Source organism: Garra rufa, chromosome 9, assembly GCF_049309525.1.
Source record: "Garra rufa chromosome 9, GarRuf1.0, whole genome shotgun sequence".
NCBI classification, from domain to species: domain Eukaryota; kingdom Metazoa; phylum Chordata; class Actinopteri; order Cypriniformes; family Cyprinidae; genus Garra; species Garra rufa.
This window is the reverse complement of record NC_133369.1, coordinates 4290776-4310617: the sequence shown is the minus strand read 5'-3', so window position 1 is coordinate 4310617 and position 19842 is coordinate 4290776. Positions and strand designations below refer to the sequence as shown.

At 35.9% G+C, this 19842-nt stretch overlaps 2 protein-coding genes and 1 pseudogene across 2 annotated transcripts; all 3 read left to right on the top strand.

Moving 5' to 3' along the window:
• The first annotated feature begins 897 nt into the window (after window positions 1-897).
• LOC141342611 (leukocyte elastase inhibitor-like) lies at window positions 898-4647 on the top strand. The gene is made up of 8 exons (XM_073847103.1): window positions 898-968; window positions 1061-1237; window positions 1489-1641; window positions 1730-1885; window positions 1960-2077; window positions 2193-2335; window positions 3882-4049; window positions 4170-4647. The coding sequence occupies exons 2-8, from the start codon at window positions 1070-1072 to the stop codon at window positions 4575-4577; spliced, it is 1314 nt and encodes a 437-aa protein (XP_073703204.1). The 5' UTR covers window positions 898-968; window positions 1061-1069; the 3' UTR covers window positions 4578-4647.
• A 3099-nt stretch (window positions 4648-7746) lies between these two features.
• Window positions 7747-9779, top strand: LOC141342613 (leukocyte elastase inhibitor-like; annotated as a pseudogene).
• Window positions 9780-12008: 2229 nt separating this feature from the next.
• Window positions 12009-14453, top strand: LOC141342491 (leukocyte elastase inhibitor-like). The gene is made up of 7 exons (XM_073846950.1): window positions 12009-12182; window positions 12260-12415; window positions 12502-12648; window positions 12726-12843; window positions 13409-13551; window positions 13667-13834; window positions 14017-14453. Exons 1-7 carry the CDS (start codon window positions 12015-12017, stop codon window positions 14422-14424), a joined length of 1308 nt encoding a protein of 435 aa, XP_073703051.1. The 5' UTR covers window positions 12009-12014; the 3' UTR covers window positions 14425-14453.
• The last annotated feature ends 5389 nt before the right edge of the window (window positions 14454-19842 follow it).

Genomic DNA, 19842 nt, shown 5'->3' with positions numbered 1-19842 from the left:
AACTTGCAATTGCGAGTTTATATCATGCAATTGCAACTTTATTTCTCAGAATTGCAAGTTTATATCTCACAATTCTGACTTTATAACTTGCAATTGTGAGTTTATATCATGCAATAGCAACTTTATTTCTCAGAATTGCGAGTATCATGCAATTCTGACTTTATAACTTGTAATTGTGAGTTTATATCATGCAATTGCAACTTTATTTCTCAGAATTGCGAGTCTCATGCAATTGAAATTGCAACTTTATTTCTCAGAATTGTGAGTTTATATCATACAATTCTGACTTTATAACTTGTAATTGTGAGTTTATATCATGCAATTGCAACTTTATTTCTCAGAATTGCAAGTTTATATCTCACAATTCTGACTTTATAACTCGCCATTATGAGTTTATATCTCACAATTCTGAGAAAAAAGTCAGAATTGTGAGATGAGTAGCAAAAACCTTTTTTTTTTTTTTTTTATTAAATGGTGGAAACAGGCTTTCATAATTAAAACCCCCTTCTGGTAAACAAACTCATACCTGTATACAGAAACCTGTGTTGCAGGTCTACTGTGTTAGCGTTGAATGAAAACAGTACATATACAGTACACACTTATTAGCCTATATTTATATTATTGTTGTTACATAATATATGGCTGCATTTATATTACATAATATAATTATATCACACATGAAAAAGGCGTTTCAAGAGACATCCGCATCACACGACCTGATTTTCTCACCTACACACCCTTTTATTTATTTATTATAAACAAGGAGTGAAATTAGGAGAATGAATCATGTAAGTGGTTGAATATATTAAAATCAGAAACAATGTATTTTTTTAAAGGAAGGCTGGACTTGGATTTATAACTAGCTGTTCTAGGGCGAGGCATCACTTATTAGATTGACACCCATAACAGTTGATTCATTCGCACAGGGAAACACAAGGAAACCTCAGAATTTCTGCTGATAATTCCAGGTAATGCTTTTACTGAATTCTGTTTGTTAAAGGTGCAAAGAACTAACAAGACTATCTGTTCACCTTTAAATCTGTTGCTATTTCTTGCTCAGCTTGTGAAAATGGAGCGATTGTCTGCAGCAAACACACAGTTTTCTCTGAACCTGTTCAAGAAGATCAGCGGAGGAAACGCCTCAAAAAATGTCTTCTACTCTCCGATGAGCATCTCCTCAGCTCTGGCTATGGTGTCTCTTGGAGCAAAAGGAAACACAGCGGCGCAGATGTATAAGGTGATCTCACACTTGTGCACTTTTTATGGTCATTTGTTTTGAATTTAAAATTGAGTTTATTGATTGGCATCTGTGGTTCCATGAAGAACCATTAACATGAAAATTTTCATTGCACATTTCTTCAGAGTTTTAAAATGCATTTCACACTAAGATAATAATTGTTATTTTAAAAACTGAAAGAATTTCTATGGCATCACTGCATACAAAGCAGTAGCTATCTTTAGTAATTTTACCACAATAATGCCATGTAGGTTTTGGGCTTTGACAATCCTGCTGGACCCAATCCTGCAACTCCAGCACCTCATCAACCAAACAAGCCCCAGGTGCCCTGCAGCGTCAAGAGTCAACATGAACCACAAATGACACAACAAACCCAGAAGTGTGAGATACCTGCCGAGCTCAAGGTTCAGTATGAGTATTTACATGAAACACTAACCTCACTGCTTTACATATATTCTTGGGGATTAAATTAGATATTGTTGCTGCAAACAGAAACCTCCTGCTCAGCCTACACCTGGACCAAAAACTGATGACCAAATTCACTCCAGCTTCAACAAGCTCATGAGTGAACTGAACAAACCAGGAGTCCCGTATGCACTGAGTCTTGCCAACCGCCTCTACGGAGACCAATCCTACCAGTTTGTCGAGGTAAGACTCAAACTAAACCAAATAAATAGTAACTCTAATGTAATTTGCAACTTAATAGGTTTGTTATGTTATAGAAATTCCTCACTGATGCAAAAAAATACTATGAAGCCGGACTGGAGAAAGTGGACTTCAAGACAAAATCAGAGGCTGCACGTGTCGACATCAACAAATGGGTGGAGAAAAAAACACAAGGTGAAAACTAACATTTCCAGTGTTTTGATTTCATTTCATAGAGATTTATTTGCTTTATTTACGTGAACTGCTTCGAATCAGTGCTCAAAGTGGAAAATGCCCATTTGAATTGCAGAGAAGATCAAGGACTTGCTCCAAAAGGGATCCATCAGTGATATGACGAAACTGGTCTTGGTGAACGCCATCTACTTCAAGGGTAACTGGGAAAAGAAATTCTCAAAGGAAGCCACCAGAGATGGACAGTTTAAGCTAAGCAAGGTGAGATTTCTTGCTCTTTTATTAAATACAGTGGTGTGAAAAAGTGTTGCCCCCCTTAATGATTTACCCCTTAGTGTTGACACTAAATTTAAATATTAATCAAAGATAACACAAGTAAACACAACATGCAGTTTTTAAATGAAGGGGGAAAAAATCCAAACCCACATGGCCCTGTGTGAAAAAGTGTTTGCAATCCTCTCTTGCTTCAGTTAAGGCAAAGTCCTTTTAAGACAAGTCATGTCACTCGGCGGCCATCTTTGAAACGCCTCTCGGGCATCCAAGTGCAGCTCCTATCTCTTTGAATGGGGAAACATCAAATTCTCCAAAACTGTTCGCCAAACTTACGATTAAATTTCATATTTGAAATCTCCAAAGAAATCCAACAAGAACTGCCACATAAATACAGTTCCTTATGGTTTAATAGCGTTAAAAAAAAAGCGTATTCTTCCGGCTAGATGAGCCAGTGCGCATGCGCAGTACTGAACGCACGTCTTAGAGCGCCGACTGTTTCTATAGCAACCGGGATTTCTAACTGCAGCTGCAGTGACGCGCTGACTTTACTCATCAACGATTGGCTCTTTCACTAAGAAGGCGGGGCTTCGCGGCCATGATGACCGTTGCATTTTCCCCCATTCAAAACTACACGAGTGACATGTCTTTGGTATTCTATAGTCTTTGGTTAAGGTCAGTGTTCATGACTCCACCATAAGAAAGAGACTGGGCAAAAATGGCCTGCATGGCAGGGGTCCAAGACCAAAACCGCTGCTGAGCAAAAAGAACATAAAGGCTCGTCTCAGTTTTGCTAGAACACATCTTGATGATCCCCAAGACTTTTGGGAAAATACTCTGTGGACTGATGAGACAAAAGTTGAACTTTTTGAAAGGTGTGTGTCTCATTACATCTGGTGTAAAATTAACACAGCATTTCAGAAAAAGAACATCATACAACAGTAAAATCTGGTGGTGGTAGTGTGATGGTCTGGGGCTGTTTTGCTGCTTCTGGACATGGAAGACTTGCTGTGAAAAATGGAACCATGAATTCTGATGTCTACCAAAAAATCCTGAAGGACAATGTCCGGCCATCTGTTGGTGACCTCAAGCTAAAATCTTGGGTTCTGCAGCAGGACAATGATCCAAAACACACCAGCAAATCCACCTCTGAATGGCTGAAGAAAAACAAAATTAGGACTTTGTAGTGGCCTAGTCAAAGTCCTGACCTGAATCTTATTGAGATGCTGTGGCATGACCTTAATAAGGCGGTTCATGCTCGAAACCCTCCAATGTGGCTGAATTACAGCAATTCTACCAAGACGAGTGGGACAAAATTCCTGCACAGCGCTGTAACAGACTCATTGCAAGTTATCACAAACGCTTGACTGCAGTTGTTGCTGCTAAAGTTAAAGTGTTAAAGTGTGACAAACATGCAAAAAAAAAAATATCAGCAAGGGGGCCAACACTTTTTCACACCACTGTATTTTTAACAGTCATTACTCATGAAATGTAAGGAGTTGTTTCATGTTTCTGTTAATCAACTGATGCTTTGCAGACTCAAAATAAACCAGTGAAGATGATGAACAAGAAATCAAAGTTTCCTCTGGCCTCCATCCCAGAGATGAACAGTCAGGTTCTGGAGCTGCCGTATGTTGGGAAGAATCTCAGTATGTTGATCATCCTTCCTAACGAGATTCAAGATGAAACCACTGGCCTTCAGAAGGTGAGACAACAGAGATTATATAGTGTGTTTTTCATTATTCAGAATTGCATGGTTGCTGCAGTGCAAATGCAAAATATTCAATCACTGAAGCTGTACAAACACAACTCTCTTATTATCCAGCTTGAAAAGGCACTGACCCACGAGAAGCTGATGGAGTGGACCAAACCCAGCAAGATGTTTCAAGAGGAAGTTCAAGTATCTCTGCCCAAATTTAAGATGACAGACACCTATGAATTGGTGCCGCTTCTGCGCAGTATGGGACTGGAAGATGTTTTTGACCCGCAGAAGGTGAATCTTTCAGGCATGTCGCCCAACAACGACCTGGTGGTGTCGGCAGTGATTCATAAAGCCTTTGTTGAAGTAAACGAGGAAGGAACCGAAGCGGCTGCAGCCACCGGTATCGTTTTTGTAACAACCTCAATGCCAGCAGATCCAAAAAGATTTATTGCAGACCATCCGTTCCTTTTCTTCATCCGTCATAATCCCTCCAACAGCATTCTGTTTTATGGGCGCTTCTGTTCTCCTTAAAGATATTAATGATGCAGTGATAATACAAAGTGTCTGTGTTTCTCTGACAAATAAAGGCTCTAGCTAAAAACTGAGTGATTTTTTTCAGTGAGGTCTGACACAAAACAGATTAAAAAATGGAAAAAATAAAAGATGCACCAGTCATGTCAATGCATTTTGTGTGCAAAACAGTAACAGAGATCGACCAGAATTAGCCAATCCAGCTGACCAGTGCATCTCCAAAAATAATTCTGAATTAATCTTTGTAGCATTGAAAACATGACAACTGGAAAACAGAAAATTAAGCACAAAATTAAATCTTTGAAGTGTAACACACTGCAAAAAAAGCTTTTAATTTTAGATTCTTTGTCTTGTTTCGAGCCAAAATATCTAACAATTCTTAAATCAAGAAGGATTTTCTAGACAAGTAAAAATGATTGTCTTGTTTTAAGAAAAAAAAATAGTAAAAATGAAGTGAGTTTTTGCTTAAACAAGCAAAATTTTCTGCCAATGGGGTAAGAAAAATAATTTTTTTGGTTACCCCAATGGCAGATTATTTTTCTTGTTCTAAGCAAAAACTCACAGAATTTTGACTTGTTTTTTCTGAAAATCTTTACTTTGAGGATTTAGAATTTTTTTAATATTCTGGCTGGAAAAAAGACAAAAAATCTAAGTAAGAAAAGCATTGTTTGCAGTGCAGGAAAGGCGATATTGATATGATTTCAAATTAAAGGTATGTAAATGTTCTGGTTTAATATACTAAAATGTTATATTTACTATGGTTAATAATATACAGTATATAGAACACTATTTTATCCACTGTATTTATATCTTGATGTAGTACTGTAACTTTGACAGATGTATGCCAGAAAGAATTTTCTCACCACAGTTTGAGAAAATAAAAACATATTTATATGTGCATTTATGTTTAGTATGAAAGTTAAAAGCAAAACTCTTTTTTCCAATTACAGTGATACTTTTATAATTTCATAATTACATTAAGGTGTTTATGATTCACAACACATAACATGTTTTGCATAAACATTTGACATGCTCACTTTAGTAAGGTGACCAGATTTCTAAAATGTAAACCGAAGGTCAAAATGTCAATGAAATATCACATTTATGAATAAAAAAACTGCTAACATATATATTTTTTGTATGTTTAGGTTTTTAATAGTGGATACAATATACTATTACCTATTTAAATTAAGAATTATTATGATGTTTGCAGGTTAAACCATTTAAAAAAAAATAGTGTATACTAAACATTGCAAATAGCAATCCGTTCAAAAACCTATTATAAATAAATGAGATATAATATAATACATATAATAATTGTTAATAATATTTTCATTTTCACAAATTGTGAATAGCTTACACTGTATACAGAAATAAAAATTTTTTTTTCAAATGTTATTTTATGTTTATAAGTGGATCTTTAGTATATTACTATCCCTATTATTTTGCATTTTTAGGCTCATTTTGAGCACAAATGTAAATATTCAATTGCTTTTTATTTGTTCATATATGGGTTTACCTATTAAAATATATGTGTGTGTCTGCAAAACCTTTGCAGACATTTAATTGCATGCAAAACAATCCTGCACCCTGTTCAGATGTAATGTTATAGTACAAACAGTATTATTTTAATAGGCGAGTTACCCAGTTAATTGATTACACTGATAATTGCAAACATTTTCAAAATGTTAGGTTTAAATATGCAAATGAGATATTATTTAATGAAATATGCGCTAATTTGCATACAATTCTAGTACAAAAATCTAAACACTGGATGAAGTCATTTTCAAAATTCTTTTTTTAATTTTTTTGACATATCAGAGTCAAAAGTTTTTACAGAGGGGATTTTGAGTATCTCATTTCGTCATTCCATAATTCAGAAAATACTTAGAGCAGACAGAAAACAGTATATTTTTTTTACCATTTTGCGGGAAATAAAAATCAAGCAAATTATATATGAACAAATCCCTCTGTAAAAACCTTCCGGAAATAATCATGAATACAAATGTAAAGTTTGGTGTGTGTAAGTGCTACTGAAGTGGAGATTTATGACTTAGTGTAGGAGAAAAAACTCATTTTGAGAAAATGGCCTTTAAAAATATGCACTGTAATTAAAATCTATTGACACAAATAGATAAAAGTGCTACAAAAGAAACACTTAACAGTTTCTTTGGGATATTTTCTTTCCACTAGTCTGAAAAAAAAAACCTATTTATGAAACACCAAAAAGCCCAAAATCTCAGATTTGACAGATGCATTAAAAAACTGCATTTTTGCCTGCAGTGTCTCCTCTTAACATGAGTACTTAGTAAGCGATTACCCTGAAACTGATAGCAGTCAATAGAAGGCAAGCTTTAGCCTAAAAAAGCATAACAGTAAACCCTTCCTGTTTGTGAAAAAAGACCAGAAGCTGTTTTCTTTGAATGGATGTCAATGGAGGAGAGGCTTCACTATGTTGAATAAACATTTTCTTTAAAGAAACAGCTTATCATTTAATGACTCAACAGCCTATTCGCTAATCTTCAACAAGTTTTACACTAAACAATACTTTTGGATTTATGCATTTTTAAAATTTAAACCAAAAAAATTACATTTTCTAAGAGAAGTCACAGACTTTTTGTGACAGCTGGGATTCAATTTACGGCACTTCTCATTTATTCCTATGACATCCCTAAACGCAGATTGAGGGTTGCACAACTCTGACTGAAATTCAATGATGTCAAGGCTGTGATTGGTTATCAGTCATGTTTCAGTGACATGTAAGTCACTCTTTCATATTGTTAATACAATCATGATCCATGTTTCTCATATTCAGGTTTAGTTTCTTGCATGCATGCACACTCTTTTATTTTATTTCAATTTACTATAAACAAAGATTGAAATGTAGAACGAATCATGTAAGTGGTTAAATATATCAATCTCAGAAACAATGTATTTTTTTATAGGAAGGCTGTACTTGGACCAAAAACTAGGGTGAGGCATTACTTATTAGATTGACACCCATAACGGTTGATTCATTCACACAGGGAAACCTCATCATTTCTGTTGATAATTCCAGGTAATGCTTTTACTGAATTCTGTTTGTTAAAGGACTATCTGTGCACCTTCAAATATGCTGCTGTTTCTTTCTCCGCTGGTGAAAATGGTCAGCATCTCCTCGGCTCTGGCCATGGTGTCACTTGGAGCAAAAGGAAACACAGCGGCGCAGATGTATAAGGTGATCTCACACTTGTGCACTTGATCAGTTATGATCAGTTGTTAAGAATTTAATATAGAGTTTACTGATTAGCATCTGTGGTTCCATGAAGAACCATTAACGTGAAAACTTTCCATTGCACGTTTCTTCAGATTTTTAAAATGCATTTCACACAAAGATGAAAAAAGTTATTTTAAGAACCGAAAGACTTTCTATGGCATCACTGCATACAAAGTAGTAGTTATCTTTATCAATTTTACCACAATAATGCAATGTAGGTTTTGGGCCAATCCTGCTAAACCCAATCCTGCGACTCCAGCACCTCATCAACCAAACAAGCCCCAGGTTCCCTCCAGCGCCAGGGGTCAACATGAACCACAAATGACAAAACAAACCCAGAAGTGTGAGATACCTGCCCAGCTCAAGGTTCAGTATGAGTATTCACATGAAACGCTAACCTCATTGCTTTATGATCACAATGTATTTGCAGTCATGGTGCATGTATTCTTGGGTATTAAATTTGATATTGTTGATGCTAACAGAAACCTCCTGCTCAGCCCACACCTGGACCAAAAACTGGTGACCAAATTCACTCCAGCTTCAACAAGCTCATGAGTGAACTGAACAAACCAGGAGTCCCGTATGCGTTGAGTCTTGCCAATTAACCGCCACTACTGAGAGCAATCCTACCAGTTTGTTGAGATAAGACTCACTGGAGATTCTGGAAACGTTCTGAACTGTAATTTCGTTTGTACTTCAATAGTTTTGTTAAGTTGCAGAAATTCCTCAATGATGCTAAAAAATACTATGAAGCCGGACTGGAGAAGATGGACTTCAAGAATAAATCAGAGGCTGCACGTGTCGACATCAACAAATGGGTGGAGAAAAAAACACAAGGTGAAAAAACAGAATAAATTGATTAATAAAATGCATTTCCATTAGAACCATCACGTGACTTTGATTCAATGCTTCAAATGCCCATTTGAATTTCAGAGAAGATCAAAGACTTGCTACAAAAGGGATCCATCAATGGTATGACAAAACTGGTCTTGGTGAACGCCATCTACTTCAAGGGAAACTGGGAGAAGAAATTCTCAAAGGAAGCCACCAGAGATGGACAGTTTAAGCTGAACAAGGTGAGATTTCTTGCCCTTTGGAAAATTTTTAAAATGGAAAAGGAAAGAGTTGTGAAATGATTCTATTGATGCTTTTCAGACTCAAACTAAACCAATAAAGATGATGCAACAGACGTCAACGTTTCCTATGGCCTCCATCCCAGAGATGAACAGTCAGGTTCTGGAGCTGCCGTATGTTGGGAAGAATCTCAGTATGTTGATCATCCTTCCTGATGAGATTCAAGACGAAACCACTGGCCTTCAGAAGGTGAGAAAACAGAGATTATATATTGTATTTTTTCATAATTCAGAATTGCTGTTGCTGCCATGCAAATGCAAAATGTCAAATCACTGAAGCTGTACAAACAGACCCCATTTAATACAAAAAAACACACATCAACACAACTCTCTTATTATCCAGCTTGAAAAGGCACTGACCTACGAGAAGCTCATGGAGTGGACCAAACCCAGCAAGATGTTTCGAGAGGAAGTTCAAGTATCTCTGCCCAAATTTACAGTAACAGACACCATTGACATGAAGAGTCTCCTGATCAGCATGGGAATGGAAGATGCCTTTGACATGATGAAGGTGAATCTTTCAGGCATGTCACCCAACAATGACCTGGTGGTGTCGGCAGCGTATCATGAAGCCTTTGTTGAAGTAAATGAGGAAGGAACCGAAGCAGCTGCAGCCACCGGTATCGTTATTGCAACAGAATCGTTGCCAAATACCTTTATTGTGGACCATCCATTTCTTTTCTTCATCCGTCATAATCCCTCCAATAGCATTCTATTTTATGGACGCTTCTCCTCTCCTAAAAGTTAGTAATGATGCAGTGATAATACAAAATGTCTGTGTTTCCCTAAAAAAATAAAGGCTCTGGAAAATAACTGAGTGATTTTTTTTTATGCATATGCTTTTACAGCATGACTCATGAGTTCAGACACAAAACGTAAGTAAACGCTTTAGTCATGTCAATGCATTTTCTATGCAAAATAGTTGCAGAGAATGGCCTGAACTGACCAAAAAAAGACAGTTTGCCAATCATGTGCATAAAATAAGCAAAAAATGGTTCTGGTGCTGACTGATGGTTCTAATTGATATCTTCAAAAATATTTCTGGATTAATCTTTTAATCTTTTTTAATTAAAAAAAAATCTATATTTGAAGTGTTCCATAACATGAAAAGTGATATTGATACAATTCTAACTCAAAGGTACTTAAATCTTCTGGAACAATATTTTATATACTAATACTAATTATTATACTAAAATGTTATATATGGTTAATAATGTATAACACACTATTTTGTACACTGTATTTATAGTATGATGTAGTAATTTGTGATAGATATGCCAGAAAGATTTTTTTAACCACAGTTTGCTTTCTTTTTGTGATAGTTGATCATGAGTTCCTTGTTTATCCTAAACAGTTAAACTGCCCGCTGTTCTTCAGAAAAACCTTTTAGATCCCACATATTTTTTGTTTTTTCAGCATTTTTGTGTATTTGAACACTTTCCAACAATGACTGTATGATTTTAAGATCCATCTTTTCACACTGAGGACAACTGAGGGACTCATATGCAACTATTACAGAAGGTTGAAACGCTCACTGAAACTTTTGAACAGAATGTCTACATCCCTCAGCTCTTAATGCAGTGAGTTTCCTTCTGAAGCATCAGTGAGTGTTTGAAACTTCTGTATGAGTCCCTCAATTGTCCTCAGTGTGAAAAGATGGAACTCAGAATCATACAGTCATTGTTGAAAAGGGTTCAAATACAAAAAAATTGGGGGAAAAAAAACAATTGTGGGAGCTGAAGGATTTTTCTGAAGAACAGCAGGCAGTTTAACTGTTCAGGACAAACAAGAGACTCTTTAACAACTATCACTAAACCAAAAAACCCAGCTGTGGATCATTCAGGTGACAACACAGTATTAAGAATCAAGTGTATGTAAACTTTTGAACAGGGTCATTTTTTATAAATTCAACTATTGTTTTCTTTATTGGACTATTTGTAAACATCTTTTATTTTTAATATCTTATTCAGGTCAGTACTAAATAAAAGATAAAATGCATTTTGTATGATCCCTCTTTGGTAAAATAATTAACATTTTGCAGATTCCGCAAGGTGTGTGTAAACTAGCAAGCTATGACTAGTCAGACTCTTTTATCCAAGTACAATGAAACTGTACACAGTCCATACAGTCAATACAATTGTTTTGTTAAGCATTCTTGTATAATTTCATAATTACATCACATGAGAAAAGGTGTGTCACAACTCACAGCACATTAAATGTTTTACACAAACATAACCACTTTTGTAAGGTGACCAGACTTCTACATTTACCTACACCCACCTTTTAAAAAATATGACTGTGACTGCAGAACTTTCGTGAACATTTAATTGTGTGCAAAACAATCCCACACCCTGTTCAGAAGCTGTTATATAGTACATACAAACAGCATCACTTTAATTTACTTTGAGTATGTACTGTAGTATGTGATTACCTCAAAAACTAATAACAATGTCTATTTTGACAAATCCGGGTGATGTTAAACAAACTATATGCAACAAACGTATTAAATAAACATAACTATTCTAAACTGTTAACTTTGGTTTGGCTGCTTTTTCTGCAGAAATCTGACATGAGTGTGAACCAGGTGTGGCTTGTGAACCAGGTCCTGACCTCTAAGGTGATCTGTTATTGGGTTGTACAGACATTGGGATTAAGAATGTCTCATTGTGAACAATACAATTTTGATTTATTGTTCCTGTGTTATTCAGCTACCCACACTTGACTTTTATGATAAACAAGGAGTGAAATGAAGAATGAATCATTCAGTTCAAGTTAGACGGTGTTCCAAGTGGATAACTATATCAATACATAACAGAAACATTCATTTATTTACAGGAAGGCTGGTCTTGGATTAGGGAGTGGCTTTATTTAGTAAAAGGAAACCCATAAAGATTGATTCATTCGCCTCGGACCTGCTGTGAAACTTCATTATTTCTCCATCTGTTTGTTAGAGGTACTTTTCTGTTTGCTCTTTACAGTATATCCTGCAAAATAATTTATTGATGTTATTTAAACTATTGCTATTTCTTGCACAGCTTTAAAAAAAAAATGGAGCGTTTGTCTTTGGGAAACACACAGTTTTCTCTCAACCTGTTTAAGAAGATCAGCGGAGGAAACGCATCGGGAAATGTGTTCTACTCTCCGATCAGCATCTCCTCGGCTTTGGCCATGGTGTCTCTCGGAGCAAAAGGAAACACAGCGGCGCAGATGTTAAAGGTGATCTTACACTTACATATTTTTATGGACAGATGTTTAGAATTAAAACTATATTTATATAAAACAATGCCGTGCAGGTTTTGGGCTTTAACAATCCTGCCGAACCCAAAGCTGCAACTCCAGGAACTCATCAACAAGCCCAGAAGCCCCAGATAACATGCGGCGTCAAGAGCAAACATGAACCACCAATGACGCAACAAACGCAGAAGTTTGAGATACCTGCTGAACTCAAGGTTTAGTATTTTGAGTATTTGCATAAAACACTAACCTGGTGGCACATAGTCTTGGGCATTAAATTTGATATTGTTGTTGCAAACAGAAATGTCCTGCTCAGGCGGTACAAACTGAGGAGCAAATTCATTCCAGCTTCAACAAGCTCATGAGTGAACTGAACAAACCAGGAGTGCCGTATACACTGAGTCTCGCCAACCGCCTCTACGGGGAGCAATCCTACCAGTTTGTTGAGGTAAGACTCACTGGAGATTCTGGAAATGTTTTCAACTCTAATTTCATTCGCATCTCACTTGATTTACTACGTTACAGAAATTCCTCAATGATGCAAAAAGATACTATGAAGCCGGACTGGAAAAGGTGGACTTCAAGACGAAATCAGAGGCTGCACGTGTCGACATTAACAAATGGGTGGAGAAAAAAACACAAGGTGAAATCCAGCATTTCCATCAAAAGTTTGTCTTTGGCTTTAAATGTTTTATTTTCATTTTGTAGAGATTCATTATTCAGAATTTTAAAGTTACTCTATAAGTTTTTTTTGTTGCACTTTAAGATCAGTAAAATTACTTTTTAAGGGCCATGTTTGGCTTTATAGGCCTCTTGAATTGAGCTAACAATAATATTTCTAAGATATTCTCACCCCCTTGTCATCCAAGATGTTTGTGTCGTTCTTTTGTCAGTCAAAAAAGAAACTTAAAATAAAGTTCCTTCTTAGCTCGGATGGGAGTGTTTAGAGCCCTTTGAAGCTGCATTTTGGAAGTTTAAAGTTGCTTAAAACATTTTTAAAAAGGTTAATGGAACATTCAATTTTATCATTTTGCATACACGTTCTGAAACGCGTAGTAACATTTGGTAGCACAATTAAATTAAGCAATATTTCGCCATTAATTTGTCATTTCCACAAGAACTTTGTCATGAGCTTTGAGACATTTAATAGTACTTTTGGTGACTCATTTGTGTTATTCATTTGTCAAAAATCTCCATCTGTACTTCAGAGAAGATCAAGGACTTGCTCCCACAGGGATCTATTGATACAATGACGAGACTGGTCTTGGTGAACGCCATCTACTTCAAGGGGAACTGGGAGAAGAAATTTCCAAAGGAAGCCACCAGTGACGGACAGTTCAAGCTGAACAAGGTGAGATTTAATGCTCTTGCTGATTTCCCTTTGAGATACAGTCATTTCAGTTGCTTGTGCAGTAACAGTTATGAAATTGGTGGAGTTGTGACGTGTTTCCATTGATGCTTGGCAGACTCGAACTAAACCGGTGAAGATGATGAATCAGGAATCAAAGTTTCCTCTGGCCCTTATCCCAGAGATTAACAGTCAGGTTCTGGAGCTGCCGTATGTTGGGAAGGATCTCAGTATGTTGATCATCCTTCCTAATGAGATTCAAGATGAAACCACAGGCCTTCAGAAGGTAAGACAACAGAGACTATACTATATATTATACAAATATTCATATGTGTGTATGAGCATTTAAATATCATCTTAACGCATCATATTGAGAGATATAGAGTAAGCTACAAGAAATTCATCCATGTTTCTGCTCAGCTTGGTCCGCTGAATAAATATGACTCTTTTTTTTTTCTCGTTATCCAGCTTGAAAAGGCACTGACCTACGCGAAGCTCATAGAGTGGACCAAACCCAGCAAGATGTATCAAGAGCAAGTTCAAGTATCCCTGCCCAGATTCAAGACGGAGGAAACCTATGACATGAAGAGTCTTCTGATCAGCATGGGAATGGAGGATGTTTTCGATGAATTAAAGGTGAATCTTTCAGGCATGTCACCTAAAAATGACCTGGTGCTGACGAAGGTGATTCATAAAGCCTTCGTTGAAGTAAACGAGGAAGGAACTGAAGCGGCTGGAGCCACCGGCATTGTCATCTCAACGCTCTCAATGCCATTACCTCCGAAAACCTTTATTGCAGACCATCCGTTCCTTTACTTCATCCGTCATAATCCATCCAATAGCATTCTGTTTTATGGACGCTTCTGTTCTCCTTGAATATGATGATGATGAAGTGATAATTTGCATGTGTTCCTCTGATAAATAAATGCTTTATTGAATAACTGAGTGAACTTGAATATATAAATAATATATATAAAGTTGAGGTCTCTTGTGCTGGAAAGTCTCAGGCAAAAAGTCTCTTGACATAAATGCCCACTGTAGTATTTCAATTCAATTCACTGACATAATTGTACACAGTACATAATAGGCTATATTTAAATATAATTATATAATCATATCACATATAAACAAGGTGTTTCATGATGCATCTATCCACAACACATGATCTGATATGCTCACTTTAGTGAAAACTACACAGATCACGATCACTATGAAGTTGTAATATGTGTAACTAAATGTCATTTATAAAAGCAGTTGTACTTGGGGTTTGTAGTTAGGAGTACTACTATTATTTAACTTAGTTTTTAATTATGTTATCTAAAAAGTCAATTAGCTAATCCATTATTGGTTTTGTGCACACGTTATGATTTAGCATGACTAAGAAGTAATACAATTAAGATTAATCTTTCAGGAAATAGGCTTTCCCTACACACTCTGGACTTAAAAGCTTGTTGTTTTAGGGTGAGGCATAATTTATTAGACTCAAACCCATAACTGTAAATTCATTTGACAAAGACACACTGGGAAACTACTGCTCTTTCTTGCTCAGCTTGTGAAAATGGAGCATCCAAGTGGATGCTGCACACTGGTGATGGTTGAGGAGAGATCCCCATATGATTGTAAAGCGCTTTGGGTGTATGGCAATACACATTGAAAGCGCTATATAAATGCAACATTCATTCATTCATTTGTCTGCAGCAAACACACAATTTTCTCTCAACCTGTTTAAGATGATTAACGGAGGAAATGCCTCAAAAATGATCTTCTACTCTCCTCTATGGTGTCGCTCGGAGCAAAAGGAAACACAGCAGCACAGATGTCTAAGGTGATCTCACACTTAGATGCTTTTTATATATATTTATATTTGAGCAGAGCATTCACAATAGATGAATGTTGAAATGAATCAGAATCAGAATAGTGAGGTTATCTTTATTAATTCAGGTGCTTCACCAGTCCTGGTGCCACGCCTCCAGCGGACAAAATTCATTCTAGCTTTAACAAGCTCGAGAGTGAACCAGGAGTCCCGTATGTGTTGAGTCTTGCTAACCGCCTCTACAGAGAACAATCATACCAGTTTGTTGAGGTAAGACTAAGCAAATAATGTTTGTTCATGGCATTAAAGGACAGGTTTGCTGTGTTACAGAAATTCCTTAATGACAGAAAAAGATACTATGAATCCAAACTGGAGAAAGTGGATTTCAAGGCTGTGTGTGTCAAGATCAACAAATGAGTGGAGAAAAAACACAAGGTGAAAACCAGTTTGAACTAATAAAGTGACTCTTTACTAATAAACTTAACTAATAAAGTGACAAAAAATGATTCTTTGATGCATTTTGGAATCAGCAAAAAAGTACAGCTTAATGACTCTATGAGTTAATGTCTATAAATTTGTGATGGGAAGTTTGGATCATTTTACAGACTCGGACGTTTGAGTCTCGTTCAGCAAAATGAACAAAGTCATTTCATTCATTTTAGAAAAATGTAATTACAATGCTACGTGTTACTTCCCTAATACATCTATACATACAATACAATACAATACAATTTTTATTTATAGAGCACAATTTAAAAACAACCGAGGTTGACCAAAGTGCTTTACAACACTATTAATAAATACGCAGTAAGAAAGACACAAATTATAAAACATAATAACACACAAGCTGTAAACACAGGCGAGGTTCCTAAGGCCAAAAACACAGAACAATAGTTCAAGAGATGTTGAACGCCAAGGAAAATAGATAGGTTTTAAGAGTGGACTTAAAAACAGACAAGGTTGGGGCAGTTCTGATGTGAAACGGGAGATCGTTCCATAACTTTGGACCAACAACAGAAAAGGCACGGTCACCTCTGGTTTTTAGTCTTGTCCTAGGCACTTGCAACAAATTAAAATGAGTAGATCTGAGTCTACTGCTGTTAACATCTACTGCTTACACAAACATTGATCACACTACAAACAAGACAAAACTATAATGCTATAAGAAACAGAAAAGATGAATTCATTGCTCACCACACCTCTATCTACTGATCCGGTAAGTAGTCACGTGACAAAAGAATGAACGACTCAAACCCGAAGACTCCAGAGATGAACTAATCAGTTCTCTTTCCAGGTCAGACAGCAGAGGTTAATAAGCTTGTGGGGCTGTCACGTGATGAACGAACGGCTTGAAAAACCCGAAGACTTGAAACAGGTGAACTAATTCCAGTACAGAACCTATAGGATGTTGCACAAATGCGCATGCATGACTGAACAAATCACTCCCCAAGATGACTCGTTCTTCCAGAGTCACATTAAAGATTCATTCAAAACGAACAAATTGTTCAAGAACGACCCATCACTGCTTAAAATGTCATTTTGAATTTTAAACAAGATAAAGAACTTGCTGCCACAGGGAAGCGTCAATGCCGCAACAAAACTGGTCAAGGGGAACTGGGAGAAGAAATTCTCAAAGGAAGCCACCAGAGATGGACAATTTAAGCTGAACAATTTTTTTAAAGCATTCTTAACATTTATGAAATATGAGGACTTGTGACATCTTTATGCTTGGCAGACTCAAACTAAACCAGTGAAGATGATGAATAAGAAGAATTAAAGTTTCCTTAGCAGACCCAAAAAGCTTTATTGCAGACCATTTTGTATGCTACTAATAGGTTATACATGGAAAAGTATCTAAAACTCCCAAACCAATTCCATTATATGTTAAATTTACTGATATTGATGATGTAAGAGCCTACCTACACTCCTAAAAATAAAGGTGCTTTACAATGCCATAGAAGAACCTTTTTTGTCTAAATGGTTCCATAAATAACCTTTAACATCTGAAGAACCTTTCTGTTTCACAAAAGGTTCTTTGTGGCAAAAGAAGGTTCTTCGGATTATAAATAGGTAAGAAAGAGAACCTTTTAAGCACCTTTATTTTTAAGAGTGTAGTGTACAAACCCATATACAGAAAATTAGGTTGCAGGTCTCTAGAGAGAGTTGAAGTAAATAAAAAAGTCTTTAGCCAAAAGACTTGTTGACTTAAATGGCCGTTGTAGTAGCATCTCAATTCACTGAATTATAATTATATAAAGTACATAATGTGCAGAGCCATGTAGATTACTTATAAATTGTGGTTGTAATTGTAGTTAGTAATGTAATCCATTGCACTGCAGAGCCGGCCCAAGGCATAATTGAACTAAATAGCTGCTTAGGGCCCCTGTTGCCACCAGGGGGCCCCTAAGAGTTAAAAAAAAATGACAGCTTTATTTATTTATTTTTTGTGATATATTGTGTCAATGGACAATGGTACAATCTTAAAAATAAAGGTGCTTCACGATGCTATAGAAGAACCTTTTTATCTAAATGGTTCCTTAAATAACCTTCAACATCTGAAGAACTTTTCTGTTTTACAAAAGGTTCTTTGTGGCAAAGAAGGTTCTTCAGATTATAAAAAGGTAAGCAAGAAACGGTTCTTTAAAGAACCTTTGACTGAATGGTTCTTTGTGGAACCAAAAAATGGTTCTTCTATGGCATTGCTGTGAAGAACCTTAATTTTTAAGAGTGTAGTGAACAAACCCATATATAGAAAATTGGGTTGCAGGTCTCTTGTGGTAGAAAGAGTTGAAGGCAAATTAAAGTCTCTTGTTTCCTCAGACTTAAATGGCCACTGTAGTAGCATCTCAGATCATTGACATAATACAGTACATGATTGGCAGAGCTGTGTAGATTACTTACGAATTGTGGTTGTAATTGTAGTTAGTAAATGTAATCCATTGCATTGCAGAGCCGGCCCAAGGTATAAGTGAACTAAACAGCTGCTTAGGGCCCCCTGGTGGCCACGGAGCCCTAAGCAGCTGTTTAGGTCACTAATGTTAAAGTGCAAATTAACACCTGACCACTCGTGGGTTTGCTACAGTTATTGGGTACATTGGTATGATGTAAGCATCACAGCTACAACAAATTAAATTGATAATGAGTGTGTTACATTTATAGTATGAGGATAATCACGCATTGACAATAATCAGTCGTACTGGCAGCATCAAGGGGCCCCCAAATAAAATTCTGCTTAGAGCCCCATAAAGGCTTGGGCCGGCCCTGCATTACATTACACATTTCAGGAAATATAATCAGACTACATTTTGATTGCTTTTCACCTTGTTTATCACACTGACTTAAATGGGATTATCTTACCAAATTGATATAAAAGTAAAGAGAAAAAGAAAATATTCCATTTGTTGTTACTGACAACAGGAAGTAAGTTAAAAATGACATTACGTCAAGGTTTCCCAAATTGGGGTTTGTGAGTTTAAAAAAAGGCAAATAATTAATTCAATCATAAATTAAAATATATAATGTTAACCCTTTAACTGTCACTCCCTATTTTGAACATAGACATGAATAAGCACTATCCAAATTGAAATTTCTATAATTCATGAACGAAAACATTTTGTAATATGATTCTGGGATACAATTTCCATGGTAATGTAATGTCTGATTTTAAAATTTAGAGTTATGTAATCAGATTACTTTTTCAAGTAACTAGTAAAGTAATGCATTACTTTTTCATTTACAAGAAAATATTATTTAGTTCAGGACTGCCAACTTTTGAGTTCAGGTTGGAGTGAGAATTTCCACAGTCTATGTAGGGGGGTCCAGGGGCATGCTCCTCCGTAAGAAAATGGTGTACATTTTACAGTTAAATTCATCTATCTGGTGCACTTTGAGAGTTCACAATTAAGAGCTCTAATACAGTTTCAGTGTGCAAACTAAACAAAGACAAAAGCTGGTCAATTGACTTGATCTTGAGGTTTAAAGTGGACTCAATCCACTTTTTAGTTGTGATATGGTGTCTCAGTCTAAATTACTCTCAAATTGGTATATTTAGAAACCAAACAAATTTAGAATTAAAAAAGAATTAGAAATAATAATAATAATAATTTTATATTAACGACAGTAATATTTTACCTTTTTCTACAGTTTTCAACATTTTTTGGTGATTTGAGAAAATTTACCAGCCATAAAAAAAATTTCCTGGCCATGAAACTGTTTTTGCAGAGGCTGCTACTACAACAACTAAACATTTTTAATAAAAAAAAATAAATTGAAAATAGAAAATTAGAACTAAACACTGCATTTTAATCTCGATACAAACAAAGATGCTACACACGTTCGCATGAGCATTTTTTGTTTATTTAAATTTTATCATTTAGACATTTGAAGCAAAAAACAGACAGTCTGACTTCAGCATTGTGAAATTATTTGTTATATATATATATATATATATATATATATATATATATATATATATATATAAT